Source organism: Coregonus lavaretus (assembly GCF_964263955.1).
Source record: "Coregonus lavaretus genome assembly, chromosome: 36".
In the NCBI taxonomy this organism is placed as follows: domain Eukaryota; kingdom Metazoa; phylum Chordata; class Actinopteri; order Salmoniformes; family Salmonidae; genus Coregonus; species Coregonus lavaretus.
In genome coordinates, this window is record NC_140023.1 from 17788768 (window position 1) to 17805318 (window position 16551).

Below are 16551 nucleotides of genomic sequence, written 5' to 3' on the forward strand. Positions count from 1 at the left end.
TCTTTTCAAAATGTGTTTATTTTTGTCCTCTATGCCTCCAAAAGATACAAACCATTTAGTATATTTGACTGAGAGCAAAATCTTAGTGTTATTGACAATATGTAGAGCTAATCAAGGAAAATGTATAGAAATAAGTTGCATGTTTTAGCATTCAGTTGCAGTGTGTCTTTGGGGAGTGAGTCCAGTAAAAACCTGTACAGAAATAGCAGTATACATTTTTGACAGTGACAAATACTCAACAAGACCAAGTTAACTGGTAAGCAAATAAAAAGTAAGATATTTTACTTCTCAACACTAGGCCCTAACCCAAAGTGCAAAATGGTGTGATAAGTTATAAACCATGTGTTCAATGACATTAAAGACCTACTCAAAAGTGCCTTGACGCTACTCTAGCCTTTAGGTCTACTGTTGATCTATGGTCCCTCACCATACCACCTCACATATTCACACTGTGGGAGCGAGACTCACCCAAAAGTGATTGTGGCATTCTGCATGACTGAACATATCATGCCTCACCCTGTCATGGTCCCCATAGAATTACACTGACAGCCAATGTTGCTAATTTGAACAACTGGGTTTGAACCCTCTCCTCTGCGCAACACAAGACTGTGTTCGCCCACTGAGCTAAAGCCAAGGTAACAGTTCAAGATGCAAACATATGTCTTTAGGTTTCAGGCAAGGGTACTCATCACAGAACCATCTTCATTACACTAACACATACTTCTGCCATGTTGTGAGGTTACATTCTAACTGCCTAATTCAACAACATAATCATAACACCATCAATCTCATTCTATTGGATCATCTATTTCACCTTGGTCACATTTTAACACGGGAAAGTAAAGCAGTAAGATTTCACTCTGGCTGCGTTTACACAGGCAGCCCACTTCTGAGTTTTTAAATTGTTTATAATTGGTCTTTTGACCAATCAGATCAGCTCTGAAAAATATCTGATGTGAAAAGATCTGACGTGATTGGTCAAAAGACCAATTAGTGGAAAACAATATCATAATTGGGCTGCCAGTGTAAATGCAGCCTCTGGGTCCATGATGACACCAAGATAAATACTGTATCATACAGTCAAGTCACTCTTACCACCTGAGACCATCGTTTCCCATTGGAACAGCACCCTTTCGTGGCCATATTGTGGCATTACTGCACTGGTTTACAGACAACACTGCCAGCCTGAGAAGAAAATGGCTATGCCACACACATTCTATATATTTTTTACACACATTACATTATTTTATACAATATATTGGGTGTGGTAGGCAGTGCCTCTTCATTTTCTTTCATTACAATTCATGATACTGAATTTAAATCAACATTCGAATTAATTTGTCATCACTTTCAAACGAGTGTTTGACATACAGCTGAGATGTACTGTAAACTAAGCTTTCTGTCATGTTTCATTTTCAGTTGTACAAATGCAAAACACCATGTGAATAACATAAGAATAAAAAAAAACAATTGTCTTTTGATATCATAGTGAAGCATGTCCTCGAAGAGTGAGTCATCCTTCTCCTGATATGCATGCAGTTCTCCTACTCTTCAAAGTTAATTAAACTGACAGATAGCCAGCCTGTGTGATCAATCTACTTCATCAACCCATTAGTATGACAAATCACTCGGTGCCATAGCGGATTTGTGTAAAAGGTCTTTAGAAATAATGAGATCCAGCAGAGCTTCACAGTTACTCAAACAGGGCCTGGTTCTGGATCAGTGCAGTTTGTCACAAGAAAAGTCCTTAGAATAACAAAATCATAGCAAAGACTTTGAAAACTAAATTAGTATGTGCATGCAGCATCATAAATTATGTCCAGTAACCTTTATATTCTTTCCATTTTATCATGTCTCATGAAGAATACAGTGTTTCTTCCAGTTTCCTCCAAATGCATCGTGGGTTGGTAGGGGTCCTGACATGGGCACGGGCTCCCTTTAGTCTCCATGAGAACAGTTAGATGAGCTGATGCAGTTCTGTCTCTGTCCCTCTTAGATGGTCGGCAAGAGGTGGGCTGTGCAGTAATGACATAGATGTAATGGATAGATACTGAACTCTCGTGGAGGGAAAACAACCTACACCTCTTAACAAAACCAGATCTAATGGCTGATTTAACGTAATATTCAGATCTCTGTCTCTTATCTGTCAACAAGAATTTGGTCCAAAAGCATTTTCAAATAAAATAAATGTGGATATGACCAGTGATGTAAGACCACACAGAAGTTAGTCATTTGTATAGTAAAATGGGTGTCCACTGTACTGTATCATTAGCCCTGGAGCATCCAGAGTCTGTGGTTTCTCGGGATAGAAGCATGCAACAGGTCTATCCCCGCCATTATCATTCTCCTCCCCACCATTTTCCAGTCATGGAGACAGGGCACACCAGTGGTCCCTGTGTATCGATCAACACGGATAGTACAATCGTTTAAACCACCCTGTCCACCCCAACAGCCTCCAGGGTCCCTCTCACTGTTTGACAGCCTGTCTGTAGCTGTGTCTCTGGGGCTCGGAGCGCTTGTTCTTGCTGCTCCCCCTGGTGCTGGAACTACTGCTGCTGCCCCCACCCTTAGCACTGCTGGCCTGGCTACTGGTGCTGTGCTCCTCCCGCAGAGTGGGGCTGGAGTGGGCCCTCTGGAGACCCCCATCGTCAAAGAGGCGCGACTCGAACAAAGACAGGTCCTCTTCCCCACTCCGGATCTTAGACCTTAGTAGCATGGCGTAAGTCCCATAGCGAGTTTTCTGTGCCAGAGAGAGAGAGAGTACTTGATGTCAAACAGGATTCTGCATTGCTGAGATCAGAGCCATTGTTTGGCAGTAAAGTTTGGCAATCTGTCCTGGAATCTGGCACCAAGCAAAAGCAATCTAATTTCCATTCTGGCTGACCTGGAATGGAATTGTCTTGAAACATTTGGTAGCCAATTTGGCAGCCATTAAAATTCTGAATATCAAACAAACTCAGTCTGCCAAACTCGGCTCGACTACGGCTCTGGCTGCAACTATTCAGTTGTGGCAACTATCAATCCCTATCACTATATTTAACCAGACAACAACAACAACAACAACAATCCCTCACCTCAAATTCCAGGTACTCCTCACGTTGCTTGTGCTCCTCCAGATCACGAACTTTGGCCTTTTTGTCTGGAATTACAGCAGTTAGCTCGTTCAGCTCAGAGGAGATGGCCCGGAAACGTGTCTCATGGGATTTCACTTGTTCCTCCTGTCAGTGCACATGGCAAAGGAGGACCATGAACATAAGGCTACACCAAAGTCAGTAACTCAAACAGAATTCAACATGGAGGCCATTTTAGTTATTTTATGGTTGTAAATAGCAGTTCTTCTCTGTTTTTAACACAAAAAGAGGTATACAGCAGTGTGTGTTTAATGATCTGTCTTTAGTAGACAAGTTTCTACAATTTTTTGGGTTGATCTCTCTACGGTACAGATACTGGATGGCAGTAATGGGTTTGGGCTGGGAGCTAGTATGGGGAAGCAGAGAGAGAGAGAAAGAGAGGTTCATGGTGTGAGTGGAGGCCTCTGTGTACCTGAGACAGTTTGGTGTTGGAGCCTGGCAGCAGCGGGCGGCTGAATTTCTTCTGGGAGCCGATGGCAGCAGGGAAGGGTGGCGCTGAGAACATAGCTGACACTACGTTGATACGGGTGATCCACGACTGCATCTGCTCTGCATTACTGAGATGGAGGACAACAGAGTTAAAATCTGGAGACTATCAGAATAAAGGCCACAATTACCAGCCCCAGAACACAGAAAAAAGGCAACTAATAGAAACAGGCATGTAGACAGGCTTAGGGTCAGTTATCAATTGAAGAAGAGTGACACTTATTTTCAATTAGGACGTTTTTATTAACTTCCTAAATTGAAATGGAATTCATCCCAACCCTGAAAGAAAGCGTGTATCTAGGACATCCCAGACAACTGTGTCCTCCAGGGACACAGAAGTATCATAATCCTCTACCTGAACCTGGGGCTCTATGACAGGGGCACTGCCCACTCTATACTCAATCACTACTGTTTTGGGGGCACTTAGTACAGCTTTAGTACAGTACTGCCTTGTAGACAGCAGAAAGAGTAACGACCAAGGCTAATACAGAGCACAGAATTGGGTCAGATAACTACATTCTTAGTCATATGGAATTAAAGAGGTGGACTTGGTGGAGATAAGAAATGGGTGGAGGAGGGTGGGGATGAGGAATGGGTGGAGGTGGCGGAGGAGGATGAGGAGTCTCACGGTGCTTGGAAGAGGAACACTCTCCAGTCTGCAGTGCGCAGGTAAAACACGTTGGGCCTCTTGCTGTAGTCTGCTGCCCTCATGGCCAGAGAGTGGTGGATGGACACAGCGTTCTTCAGATCCTCTTCAGACAGCTGCTTATCTGGACGGTACTCTCCCTACGGACCAATTAAAGAGCAGAATGCTATCATACACATCCAATAAGAGACTGGGATACAAGGATGGTGGGAGGGGTGTGGTTTGGTGTACCTTCTGCAGGTAAAGGACCAATCCCTTCAGCATGACATAAAACGTCTTCCATCCTCTCTTACCTCGAGGGGCTGAAAAACAGATAATAGAAACAAAGTAAATATCCACTCAGTTTTTGCTGCTCCCAAGTCTGATTTTTAATAAAACGTAGAAATAGTACAGCAATGTTTAGATTGACATGGTCAGATTTATCAACAGTGAAATGGAACATATATGGTTAACATGTGAAAGGTGACAGGGGAGGGTAGAGGGAACCTACTTTTCTTGCCGTCAGAGTCTGCGTGGACCTTCCGCACCAGGAAGCCATTCTTATAGATCAGGGCATCAGGATTCTGGGCCACGCCTAGACCACTGCCGATTCGCTTCATGGTGTGGGAGGCGGAGTCAGTGCGCAAATCGGCCAACTCTGAAAAGGACTTGCGCAACTCCTCCTCGTCGCTATGGAGAGGATACAATTCAAATACAAATGTTACATCACTAATCATCAACAAAACCTGCTAGTCTCAAACTCTTTTAAGTAATCTCCTCCAGTTAAGATCTAGTATGAATGAATGATCAGTCCTAATAGCTTGGAGGTGAGAAGGCCATGTCTTAATCCACTCAGCATGCCACTCTTGTGAGAGCCTCTGGATTTCAGGGTCACTGGCTGTCTGTCACCCACGCTGAGAGGTCACATCCCATGATGCTCCCGCTGAGCAGCTTGCTTACATCTTACTGGCGAATCACAGAGAAAGGTTCACCAAGTTTCTAACAACTGAAACCCTGCTCAAAACCCTGCCACTGAACACTGATAGAACTCACTTTGACAAGCATGAACATTATGCCAAACATGGCTAATATCTCATCCAGTCACTTATCATTCAGATATCTATAATTCATTTCTTACATAAAAAATGGTTTTGCTGTAAGAGGAACAATCCTGATCGGTATGAGTGGTGAGTGACTCACTATCTGTTAGATAACAGGTCCTGGCATCTCTTTGACTGACTGTGATGCCCTTTTCCCGTGAACTGAGGGGTCCGAGTGTTCCATGATGCTATAAGAAAGAATCCTACAGTACTGACATTTGGGGAGGATGGTGTCTCCCGCCCACTGAAGACACTGACTGAATGCAGATCAGTACACCAGTGAAGCCTTGCAGCTGCTCCCATAAACATTCATTAATGTATGAGCTTGAAATTGCTGTTAGTCAGAGGGGGAGTGCTGCTGCGTCACACTGTCCTGACTGTACTGTCCTCCTCCTCCATCTCTCTGCTAGACACACTCAGATATGTACATAAAGGCGAATGCAGACACATCGATCTTTAAGATGAAATCATCAACTGTCACAGAAGTCACATATCTATGGACACAAACCAGAAACATGAACACAAACACACATGCATGCACGCAGTCTGCCTATCCTTTGCTTGTGCATGCGGTTCAATCTAACACTCTTTGGTGTGATGCTACCCAGGACCCATGGGATTTGTGTCTTAAAAGTACTCTATCGCTCACCTCCGCTCTCTATCGATCTTTCTTTCATCATATTGCTCACAATCTCTTCTCAAAGCCATAGCCTGCAGGTATCATGCATTATGATGCAGTTATAATGCATTGTAAGACTTATCATAAGGATGTGTAACCCCCTTATAACGTCTTATATAATCACCTCGTGATTTTGACAAAATAACAGCCAATTTGAGTCAGTTGCAATATTAATGCATAAAGACAATACAATAAGCTTTTATGTTAGAAATAAAGGTTTATAAAATGCTTATAAACAAGTTATAAATTATACCCGCAGGTAAAATGTTTAGTGTTACAAAATGTTATCAATTTAGCTTTAAAAAGACACTGCATAGACTGAGAAACTAACCACTTGTGTTGCAGCTGCTAGGTATATTCTGAACAGTGAACCGACCACTCAGCACATACTGTACTATACACCAAAGCTCTCATCTGTTGCTAAGTAACTGCTGACCTCTCTGAATCCACAAGAGCAAGTAGTGGAGAGGAGAGGTGCAGAGAGAGAAAAACAGGGCGAGGGAGGCGAAAGTGAAATACAGAGCAAGAAAGAGAAAAGGAGAGAGGGGAGGCTACAGGCAGAAAAACAAGGATAGAGCAGAGAATAGAGAGCAAGGCACATGGTGAGCGTTTGGATGTTGGGACTGGGAAGATTAAATCAGTGGTGCAGAGTGAACGGGAATGTGAGAGAAGATGCTGCTCCCATTGCTCTCCTTCAGAGGCTGACTGAACCCCTAAAAGTGTGTGCGTGCTGTATGTGTTTGCGTGTGCATGTTTGCGCTTTAGAATTGGAGTGAGACATTGACCTGTAATTACAGAGAGGCAAGTAGGGACATGTATCCATGGCAACAAAGTCTGGATTGCTTATGTCTTCAATTAGGGGCTCAGGGCATCACAAAGACTAGTTCCAGAATAGCAACCCTTGGCGCACACACAGTCTGGCAAATGCTACCGGGGCACAATTGGTAGTTGATTCTATAGGGGGAAAATTGCTTGTAGACAGATTTCAAGTAGATTTGCAGTTAATTCCAATAATGAATATCTGATATGCTGAGAGCCTTTTTCAATCCAACACATTTTGTAACATTGAGATAATTAATCCAAATAGGATATGAATCATTATTCAGGAAACCTTAAACAGCAGTTTTAATTGAATGAGGCAAGAATACACAAATAAAGTCAGACATACACGTATGCCCATAGTTTCATGAGAACAAAAACATCCTTCGTATGCAAAGAGCACTTACATGGTCCACTGGAGCTTCTCATTTCTGATGGAGTTGTACAAGGCCTACAGAAAAAGACAAGACAAAACAAACGTCACACATTTGAAAAACGTGTGCGTGTGTGTGTGCGGATGTGCGGAATATGTAATGAGTGTGGAGGGACCGTTGGGCATCCTACTACTTGTGTGACAACAATCAATAGAAGTCCTGAATAAACCAGTTCACATTGATCATATTAGTCACATTAACCACAACAAGCCTGCTGTTTCGACCAAATTAAACCACACAAATGTACCCTGCATTTTCCAAGCTGTGCCTTCTTCTTGCGGGCCTGTGGGTGGTTCTGTCCATCCTGGGACCTTCCCAGCAGGTCAGGGAAGGACAAGGGTTTGAGGGAACGAGAGCGAGGGGCGCGGGGGTAGCGGAAGGGGTCCATCACCCGGAAGTCCCGCCGAACACGCACAGAGCAAAGAGAGCGGGAGCGATTCCGCCCATCAGAGTGGATGCTGTTTACACCAATCATGATAATGCACAAATGGGAGCAGAGTCCGGAGGATAAGAGATTGTAGAGGGATGGATAATGCGAGATAATCCCTTTTCTCTCCACGGATTCTGTATATGGCCTCTTTCGAAGCTTAACACCAAAACGTAGAGATTCAGTTGAAGGTAAAGATAGGAGAGCGAGAGAGAGGTGGCTCTCAGACACTTTGCCACTGGTGGTTGACAACGGGGGTCTGTCTTACGAACAGCGCTTCACTGGACTATTGAGGAAACTACTGATTAGGTTAACATGGGCCTCAAGCCCTCCGATGGGACTCCAGTTCCTGCATAATGGATCCATATGCATTCATTATGTATGTATGGAGAAACAGTGGTGTGCAACTGCCTCTTGCTGTGGCATCATTCTGTGTCAAGTCTATGAAGGTGGAGGTCTTTCTGGAAGGATGTAATGCAGTTGCCAATATGCTATTCAAGAGCTGGTACATACATACAGATCCACCATACACTCCGTAACAACTAATGATACTCAAGAGTCACACAAAACACACAGACCTATGCACTTACATACACACACAGGTGAACAACATCCCAGTTAACGAGGCCGAAGGATGACTAGACGACCATAACAACCATGAGACAGCAGTGAGCAAGCGAGCAACTGAGTTCACCCGCACATACATCAGCACACACACTCCCAACACACACTCACACACTCCCAACACACACTCACACACTCCCAACACACACTCACACACACACCAAACCAGATAGAGCGGGTGGAGGGAGAGAATTCCACCCACTCACTTGCAGGCAAGCTGTCAAAGAGAACGCTCAAACTGACGCCACCTCACGTCCTATTGGAACTAACAACATGTATCCAAGGCTTGACAATACAGATGCTGTATCCAAGGCAGTACAGATGTTGGAGACTCGGACTATCCTGTTGCTCTCTAATAATGACAGGCTGGTGGCTTGATGATGAGGGACTGAACAGGTCCCCTCCCTCGCTCTCTCTCTCCCTCTCTCTTTGTTCTGTCCGTTCCTAGATCCTCTCCTCTTTACTGGTTCGTCTTCAAACTTGTAAATAGTTCTCACGCATCCACTTATTTCTTCTCCGTATGCGTCAATCTCTATTTCCCTCCGAAAATCCCTCTATATGCGAGTCGGGAGAGAATATTGCGTCTGTGCTTCGCACTCCTTTCATCTCCCTCTTTTCAATAACTGCTGTTCTATTTCCCTGTGTGCTGCAGATGAAAAAACAGACTGAATCACAGTGACAAAAGAAAGCTAATGATGAGAACCAAGAGCTCCCTCTCTCTCCTCACTCTCTCCCTCCCCTCTCTTTTTCCATATCTCTCCCTCTCTCTCTCTCAATGCGCATTTCTCTCCGGCTGAGCAGCAAATCCCGGTTCATGTTTCTGTTCAGATCCCTCCCTCCTTTTAGTGTCAATCATTTGCCTCCATATCACTGTTTTCTTAAAATGCAGGTATTTTTCACACTCCATTTCCACCAGTCTAACAGTGTAAAAGAAAGGAATGCTCAGTCCAGGTACAATTATGATGTACAATGGTGCCTTTATAATACAGTAATTAATAGTCTTTGGAAGAAATCTGCCTTCCAGATAATGCAACTATTTTGTGGGCTGAGATGTAGGCTATACAAAGAGGACAGAAAATGATAACCTATGGGATGAGGAATGTATAGAACATAATGTAAAACCATTAAACAGAAACTCACTGCGAAATGCGCACGCACAGGCGCACGCACACACGCACGCACACACGCGCCAAAATAATCATAAACTCCTGATTGAGAACTAACATTTCCAGGTCACTGAATAATCCTCTGGAAGGTAGCCTGTCAGATAGAGATCTCTCACAGTCTGGTCGGTCCACTGGGATGGTAGGGGGGTTGACATTCATACAGAGGTGCTATTCCATCCAGCCCAAAATGAAAAGGAGCAGCGGTCTTATCAGAGGATAGTTCTGCTTATTTACTCAGCAGCTCTACCAAAATTTGTTTGACATTTATCAGGCCCGTGTTCAGCAGCACTACTCTCTCTGACCTTACCCATCCACTCTCCTGCACCTGTTCCTCTACCTCTTGTTAAGACTGGCCTTGCTCTTACCTTGTTTCAACTCATCTGTTTGTTTCAACTCATCTGTTTGTTTCTAGTCCAATCCAGCGGAATACAATTAAGAAAATGGAAGGAGCTCCTAAAATGATTGCTCAAAAAGTAATAGCCTGATTATACATGATACATCATATTGAGTAGTGTGTCTCTTCCCCCTCATGAGACAGTCTGCACCTGAAGTAATGTTCTTTCTCAGCATTGCAAAGCCATCAGTGTCTTAGCGCTTATAGCACTGATGGATTTGGCTACATTCAACCGGAGGCTAAAATACAAAGGAATTCATCATGTTGACAGGGCTTTACTTCTTACCCTTACACAGTTTTTTGCCTGAGTTCAATTGCTCTGCCTCAAATTGACCCCCTATGCACTTGAAAGGATTGGATAGGATTGGATACCTAGCCTAGAGGTTAAGGTGGAGCCATTTCCATACTGCTTATACCGATCCTACCTTTTCAGATCTACATAACTGCATACAAGGTAGGGGAAGTGGTTGTTTTGGGATTGGGCATATATATTTTAGGGCAGTCTATCTAAATCAATCTGATCAATCTATCCCATTGAAGTGGATATTCCGGGTCTGAACAGTGTGACATGCTGCTTGTGGGAAGCAAAGTGAACCTCTCCACTGTAATGAGTTGTGTTAATATGCACCACAGCAACAGAGAACTATGCCCTTGGCACCCAGAGAAAAACATGGAAATGTACACTTTATTATTTTATTTTAGTCATTTAGCAGACACTCTTATCCAGCGCGACTTACAGTAGTGAGTGCATACATTTTCATACACCACACTGTCCGCATTAGCATTACCCACATAATCACCACCCAACAGACACATTAACATTACTGTACACAAAATACTGACAACAAGGTTATGAAAAGAGAGGATATGGAGAATAATATGGAGAGGAAGAAAGAGAGCGAGTCAAAGAAAGAGAAAGAAAGGGAGGAAGCAGCGAGTGAGAAAGACACAGAGAGTGATTTGTAACGCCTGTCTGATAACGTCATGACAAAACGCTCATCACAGCAGGGGGTACCATGTGACAGCCAAATTCCCATTTCCTGAGAGGCCTGTCCTCCCTCTCACCCATCACCAGTCATTTACCATATGAGCCCTGCCCCATTGACTACTGTACTGTACCAGCCTCCTCTCTCTGCACCAATAGACACAGACACACACCTGTTGACCTAGACAATCTCTCTGAGTGTTGCTTTAATACCCCTAACAGACCAGCACAATCCATTACAGAGGGAGAGATGGATGATGAAAGACGGATGGATGGATGATGAAAAACATCAGATGGATGAAGATACAGTATGATGAAGAGATGGATATGTCAATCGGTCAGTCGGTCGTGAAAGATAGTGGCGCAGAAGAGAAAAAACAAAAGGTGGATTGCAGAGCGTCCCGTAATATTTCATCATTGTGATATCTCAGCTGTGCTATGAAAAGTTAACAGAGAGTCTGAGGAGGAACAACGTTTGACCATCTCTGTGGGCAGCTGGGCTGAGCTCCCACAGAGGTAGGTGGAACAGAGAGGTAAGAGGAGCAACAGAGGTATACGACAGAGGGAGAGAGAGAGAGAGAGAGAGAGAGAGAGAGAGAGAGAGAGAGAGAGAGAGAGAGAGAGAGAGAGAGGAATAGATACAGTTCATAAATGAAATGGAGAATGAGGGAAGAATACAAGCAGGCAGATGGAAAATGTTCTACCATGCGTTCATGATTTGTAACAGACTGAGTAAGAGAGACTGAAAAACACAGGAGGGAGGGAGATGAAAACAAGGGAGTAGGAGGTGATGCTGTTCACAGGAGTGAGGCAGAGAGTGAGAGGACGGGAGAGAGAGTGGAAGGGCAAGAGGAGGGAGAGAGAGTGGGAGGTAGAACATCTTGACTCGCTCTCTCTGATCTACACAATATGGTGCTGTTAACAACAGCTCAGACGTGGTCAACAGACCACATTAAAATCCTTTATAAAAGACAGAAACCCCCTTCCACTACAACAGGAAAAAAATACGTAATGCTGGCTCATGCATGTAAAAGGACACTTCTATCTGAGGGTGAGAAACATTACGTCTCTCTAACAGCCTTCAGGACATGCCTCTCTCGATATCATCTGAGCTGGCTTGCCAGTCAGTGGACTAAGTTACTCTGATGTCAACCAACAATCTGGAGAAAAAAAAAAAACGGTTTTCTCAACAGACTGACTGAAACCGGATCATGGATATCAAGAGATCATGTGGTCAAATAGAGGTCCTGCAGCTAAACCAATGGTCCCACTGTGTGCATGTGTGTGTTCAACACATCTAGCTATATAGTTTCTACTGTATATTTTAACTAATTCAACAGACCTTGAGCAGTTCTCTAGGAAAATCCTTTCCATCGTTTAGCCCTTCCAGGTTGCCGATGAACTGCAGGATGGACATCTTCTTGCCAATATTCTGAAGAGAGAAATAAGCACCTTTATTCACACTGTCTGCTTAAGGACCCCTCGAAGAACAACTTTAGGTCTGTATTTATATGTTATAGGGTATATGTTATGTATTTATAAGCTATAACCAGGGCCCAGAAGTTTTCCTGTTCAGGCCAATGGTCTATCTTTTTGACCAGAGAACTTCCAGCTCTTTACCCACATTCCAACATGTGCCCTCCACAGCCCTCTGGCCCCTGGCTCACCCACAGTTACTCACGTGGCCATGCAGGTCTGTGTTGAGCAGCATCAGGGCACAGGTCAGAGTGTGGACACTGTCTAAAACAGGAAGAGAGAGAGAGAGAGAGAGAGAGAGATGTTTCAGTGAGTTCTAGTGCAATATCAGCATAAGAGTGCCCCACAGTGGCATATATCGGTAATATGTCTCTTTGTTAAAAAGCCTTAAACTGTAACCACTTCTTACCTTCAGAAGGTATTGCATTGGGGTTGCATTGTAGATATCTCCTAGAGAAGTGGGCCAGCACCCGCTCTCTCTCTTGTGTCTCTCCAATGAGGGCAAACTCCCTCAGGAAGGCTCTGTGGAAGACATACAGCATTGTGAGTGTTCACCATTCATTCAAAAAAATAACTTGGACATTATGGTACATATTTTGACAATTTCCACTGAAAGAGATCTCACCGTAGTGCCTGGTCAATAGTAAGGCCTGAGAAGTTGAAGTAACTGAGATATTCCTCTGCCACCATCCGACTAAACTCATTACTGCAGAATGACAAAATACAGACAATTAGACCAGTCAAACCAAAGATATCAAAACAGTCTTTTACTGTAATTATCTATTGTATTAAGCAACACATATACGAGAACACGCATATACGCACACACAGTGGTGGAAAAAGTATCCAATTGTCATACTTGAGTAAAAGTAAAGATACCTTAATAGAAAATGACTCAAGTCAAAGTCACCTAGTAAAATACTAATTGAGTAAAAGTCTAAAAGTATTTGGTTTAAAATATACTTAAGTATCAAAAGTAAATGTAATTGCTCAAATATATTTATGTATCAAAAGTAAAAGTATAAATATTTTCTAATTACTTACACTACCAGTGAAAAGTTTGGACACACCAACTAATTCAAGGGTTTTTCTTTATTTTTACATTGTAGAATAATAGTGAAGACATCAAAACTCTGAAATAACACATATGGAATCATGTAGTAACCAGAAAAGTGTAAAAGAAATCAAAATATATTTTATATTTGAGATTCTTCAAATAGCCACCCTTTGCATTGATGACAGCTTTGCACACTCTTGGCATTCTCTCAACCAGCTTCATGAGGTAACCTGGAATGCATTTAAATTAACAGGTGTGCCTTCTTAAAAGTTAATTTGTTGAATTTATATCCTTCTTAATGCATTTGAGCCAATCAGTTGTGTTGGGGGGGTGGTATACAGAAGATAGCCCTATTTGGTAAAATACCAAGTCCATATTATGGCAAGAACAGCTCAAATAAGCAAAGAGAAACGACAGTCCATCCATTACTTTAAGACATGAAGGTCAGTCAATACGGAATATTTCAAGAACTTTGAAAGTTTCTTCAAGTGCAGTCGCAAAAACCATCAAGCGCTATGATGAAACTGGCTCTCATGAGGACCGCCACAGGAATAGAAGACCCAGAGTTACCTCTGCTGCAGAGGATAAGTTCATTAGAGCCTCAGAAATTGCAGCCCAAATAAATGCTTCACAGTGTTCAAGTCACAGACACATCTCAACATCAACTGTTCAGAGGGGACTGTGTGAATCAGGCCTTCATGGTCGAATTGCTGCAAAGAAACCACTACTAAAGGACACCAATAATAATAATAAGAGACCTGATTGGGCCAAGAAACACGAGCAATGGACATTAGACCGGTGGAAATTTGTCTAAATTGGAGATTTTTGGTTCCAACTGCCGTGGCTTTGTGAGACGCGGTGTGGGTGAAAAGATGATCTTTGCATGTTTATTTCCCACCGTAAAGCATGGAGGAGGAGGTGTTATGGTGTCGGGGTGATTTGCTGGTGACACTGTGAGATTTATTTAGAATTCAAGGCACACTTAACCAGCATGGCTACCACAGCATTCTGCAGCGATACGCCATCCCATCTGGTTTGGCTTTAGTGGGACTATCATTTGTTTTTCAACAGGACAATGATCCAACACACCTCCAGGCTGTGTAAGGGCTATTTTACCAAGAAGGAGAGTGATGGAGTGCTGCATCAGATGACCTGGCCTCCACATTCCCCCGACCTCAACCCAATTGAGATGGTTTTGGATGAGTCAGACGGCAGAGTGAAATAAAAGCAGCCAACAGGTGCTCAGCATATGTGGGAACTCCTTCAAGACTATTGGAAAAGCATTCCAGGTGAAGCTGGTTGAGAGAATGCCAAGAGTGTGAAAAGCTGTCATCAAGGCAAAGGCTGGCTTTTTGAAGAATCTCAAATTTAAAATATATTTTTATTTGTTTGTTTAACACTTTTTTGGTTACTATCCATATGTGTTATTTCATAGTTTTGATGTCTTCACTATTATTATACAATGTAGAAAATAGTAAAAATAAAGAAAAACCCTTGAATGAGTAGGTGTCTCCAAACTTTTGACTGGTACTGTATATTAAGCAAACCAGGCGGCACAATTTTCCAGGGGGACACTCCAACAATTAACAAATGATGCATTTGTGTTTAGTGAGTCGGCCATATCAGAGGCAGTAGAGAGGACCAGGGTTGTTCTCTTGGTAAGTGTGTGAATTGGACACATTTTCTGTCCTGCTAAGCAGTCAAAATGTAACGAGTAGTTTTGGGTGTCAAGCAATGTTCCCTCTAATATTTTTCAGCCCTGAGCAAATTTCAGGTCTACTGAGCACAAACCTGAACCTTGTGAAATTTCTGTGCAACTTCTGGCGTGTTTACTGTGAACACTGAGGCTGTACCTGCTTTAATTTACTGTTTAACTGTGGCCAAGTAGGCTACTGTGGCTTTTTGATCATAATGTAGGCCTACCAGAGTGGCCTACCATAAAAAACAATGGAGAAAATGTATCACATAACATTTTAACATGGAAATAGTGGTTCTATCATTCAGCCTACAGTAGCAGCCAATGTGTGGTGTTCAATGTAGGCCTATATTCCATGAGATTTTTGAAAAAAACATGCAGGGCTTGACATTAACCTGTTTATCCACTTGTCCTTCAGACAAGGAGGTGACTGAACATTTTGTTGTGTTGTTTGATGCAAGAAACCACTTTACAAAATAAAATGCATTATTATTCTCATACCATTATTACAGAGAATCAGACAAGTTATGCTACCGTCTGCCTATTGGCTACTTAAGTTATCCAAGCCGGTCTCAAAATACAACACTGCCCCTTTAAGACATAAAAAAAAGCTCTTTACTTGACTCGCTTTTCAAAGATGGCTAGAAATGTACATGTTTTGTGCTCTTGTAGGAAGCAATCACTCCCACATTGTTGACTACAAATTAGCTATAACTGGGCTAATAACTCACTAACTAGCAAAAAATATAAACAAATGTTAACGTGGCTACATGCAGCTCTGGCTTTGATCTCAAAACAAGCACATACTAATCACAACCTCATGCTGTAAAACAGTCCAGTTCAAAGTGAATGGCACAAATCCATATATGGCAATGGTAATTTGCATATAGGCCTACTGCAGCTCTGATTGGTTATGGCGCACCGGTGTGTAGAATATGGGCATGAGTCGCAATAGAATCCTACTCCGAGGAGTGTTAACTAACAGGGAAAACTCTAGAAAGTTGAGTGAAGTTCAAACTTGTGCAGGCTGATTTTTCTTCAAGCGGCAGTCCATGGGGAGCTGCCCTGGAACATTGGTGTCAAGGGAAATGTATGGAGTAAAAAGTACATTATTTTCTTTAGGAATGTAGTGACGTAAAAGTAAAAGTTGTAAAAAAATATATAAATAGTAAAGTACAAATACCACAAAAAACTATTTAAAAAGTACAATCTTAAATGGTCTACCCACACAGACAGTGTGGTGTTCGACCTCAGGTGGCTGAAGAAATTTGGCTTGGCCCCTAAGACCCTCACAAAATTTTACAGATGCACAATTGAGAGCATACTGTCGGGCTGTATCACCGCCTGGTACGGCAACTGCACCGCCCGCAACCGCAGGGCTCTCCAGAGGGTGGTGCTGTCTGCCCAACGCATCACCGGGGGCACACTGCCCTCCAGGACACCTACAGCACT

General features: G+C 42.9%; 1 protein-coding gene across 1 annotated transcript in view; it reads right to left on the reverse strand.

The window, feature by feature from the left end:
* Window positions 1-16551, reverse strand: part of psda (pleckstrin and Sec7 domain containing a) — a gene marked incomplete at its 5' end in the record, with an annotated part of 31300 nt that continues 14749 nt past the window's right edge. Inside the window, 11 exons of the mRNA XM_084153056.1 lie at window positions 1-2740; window positions 3075-3218; window positions 3544-3688; window positions 4246-4403; window positions 4495-4565; window positions 4754-4932; window positions 7248-7291; window positions 12213-12302; window positions 12552-12610; window positions 12756-12868; window positions 12972-13052. Coding sequence (XP_084009182.1) covers window positions 2468-2740; window positions 3075-3218; window positions 3544-3688; window positions 4246-4403; window positions 4495-4565; window positions 4754-4932; window positions 7248-7291; window positions 12213-12302; window positions 12552-12610; window positions 12756-12868; window positions 12972-13052 — 1357 coding nt within the window. The 3' untranslated portion in view covers window positions 1-2467. The remainder of the gene's footprint in view (window positions 2741-3074; window positions 3219-3543; window positions 3689-4245; window positions 4404-4494; window positions 4566-4753; window positions 4933-7247; window positions 7292-12212; window positions 12303-12551; window positions 12611-12755; window positions 12869-12971; window positions 13053-16551) is intronic.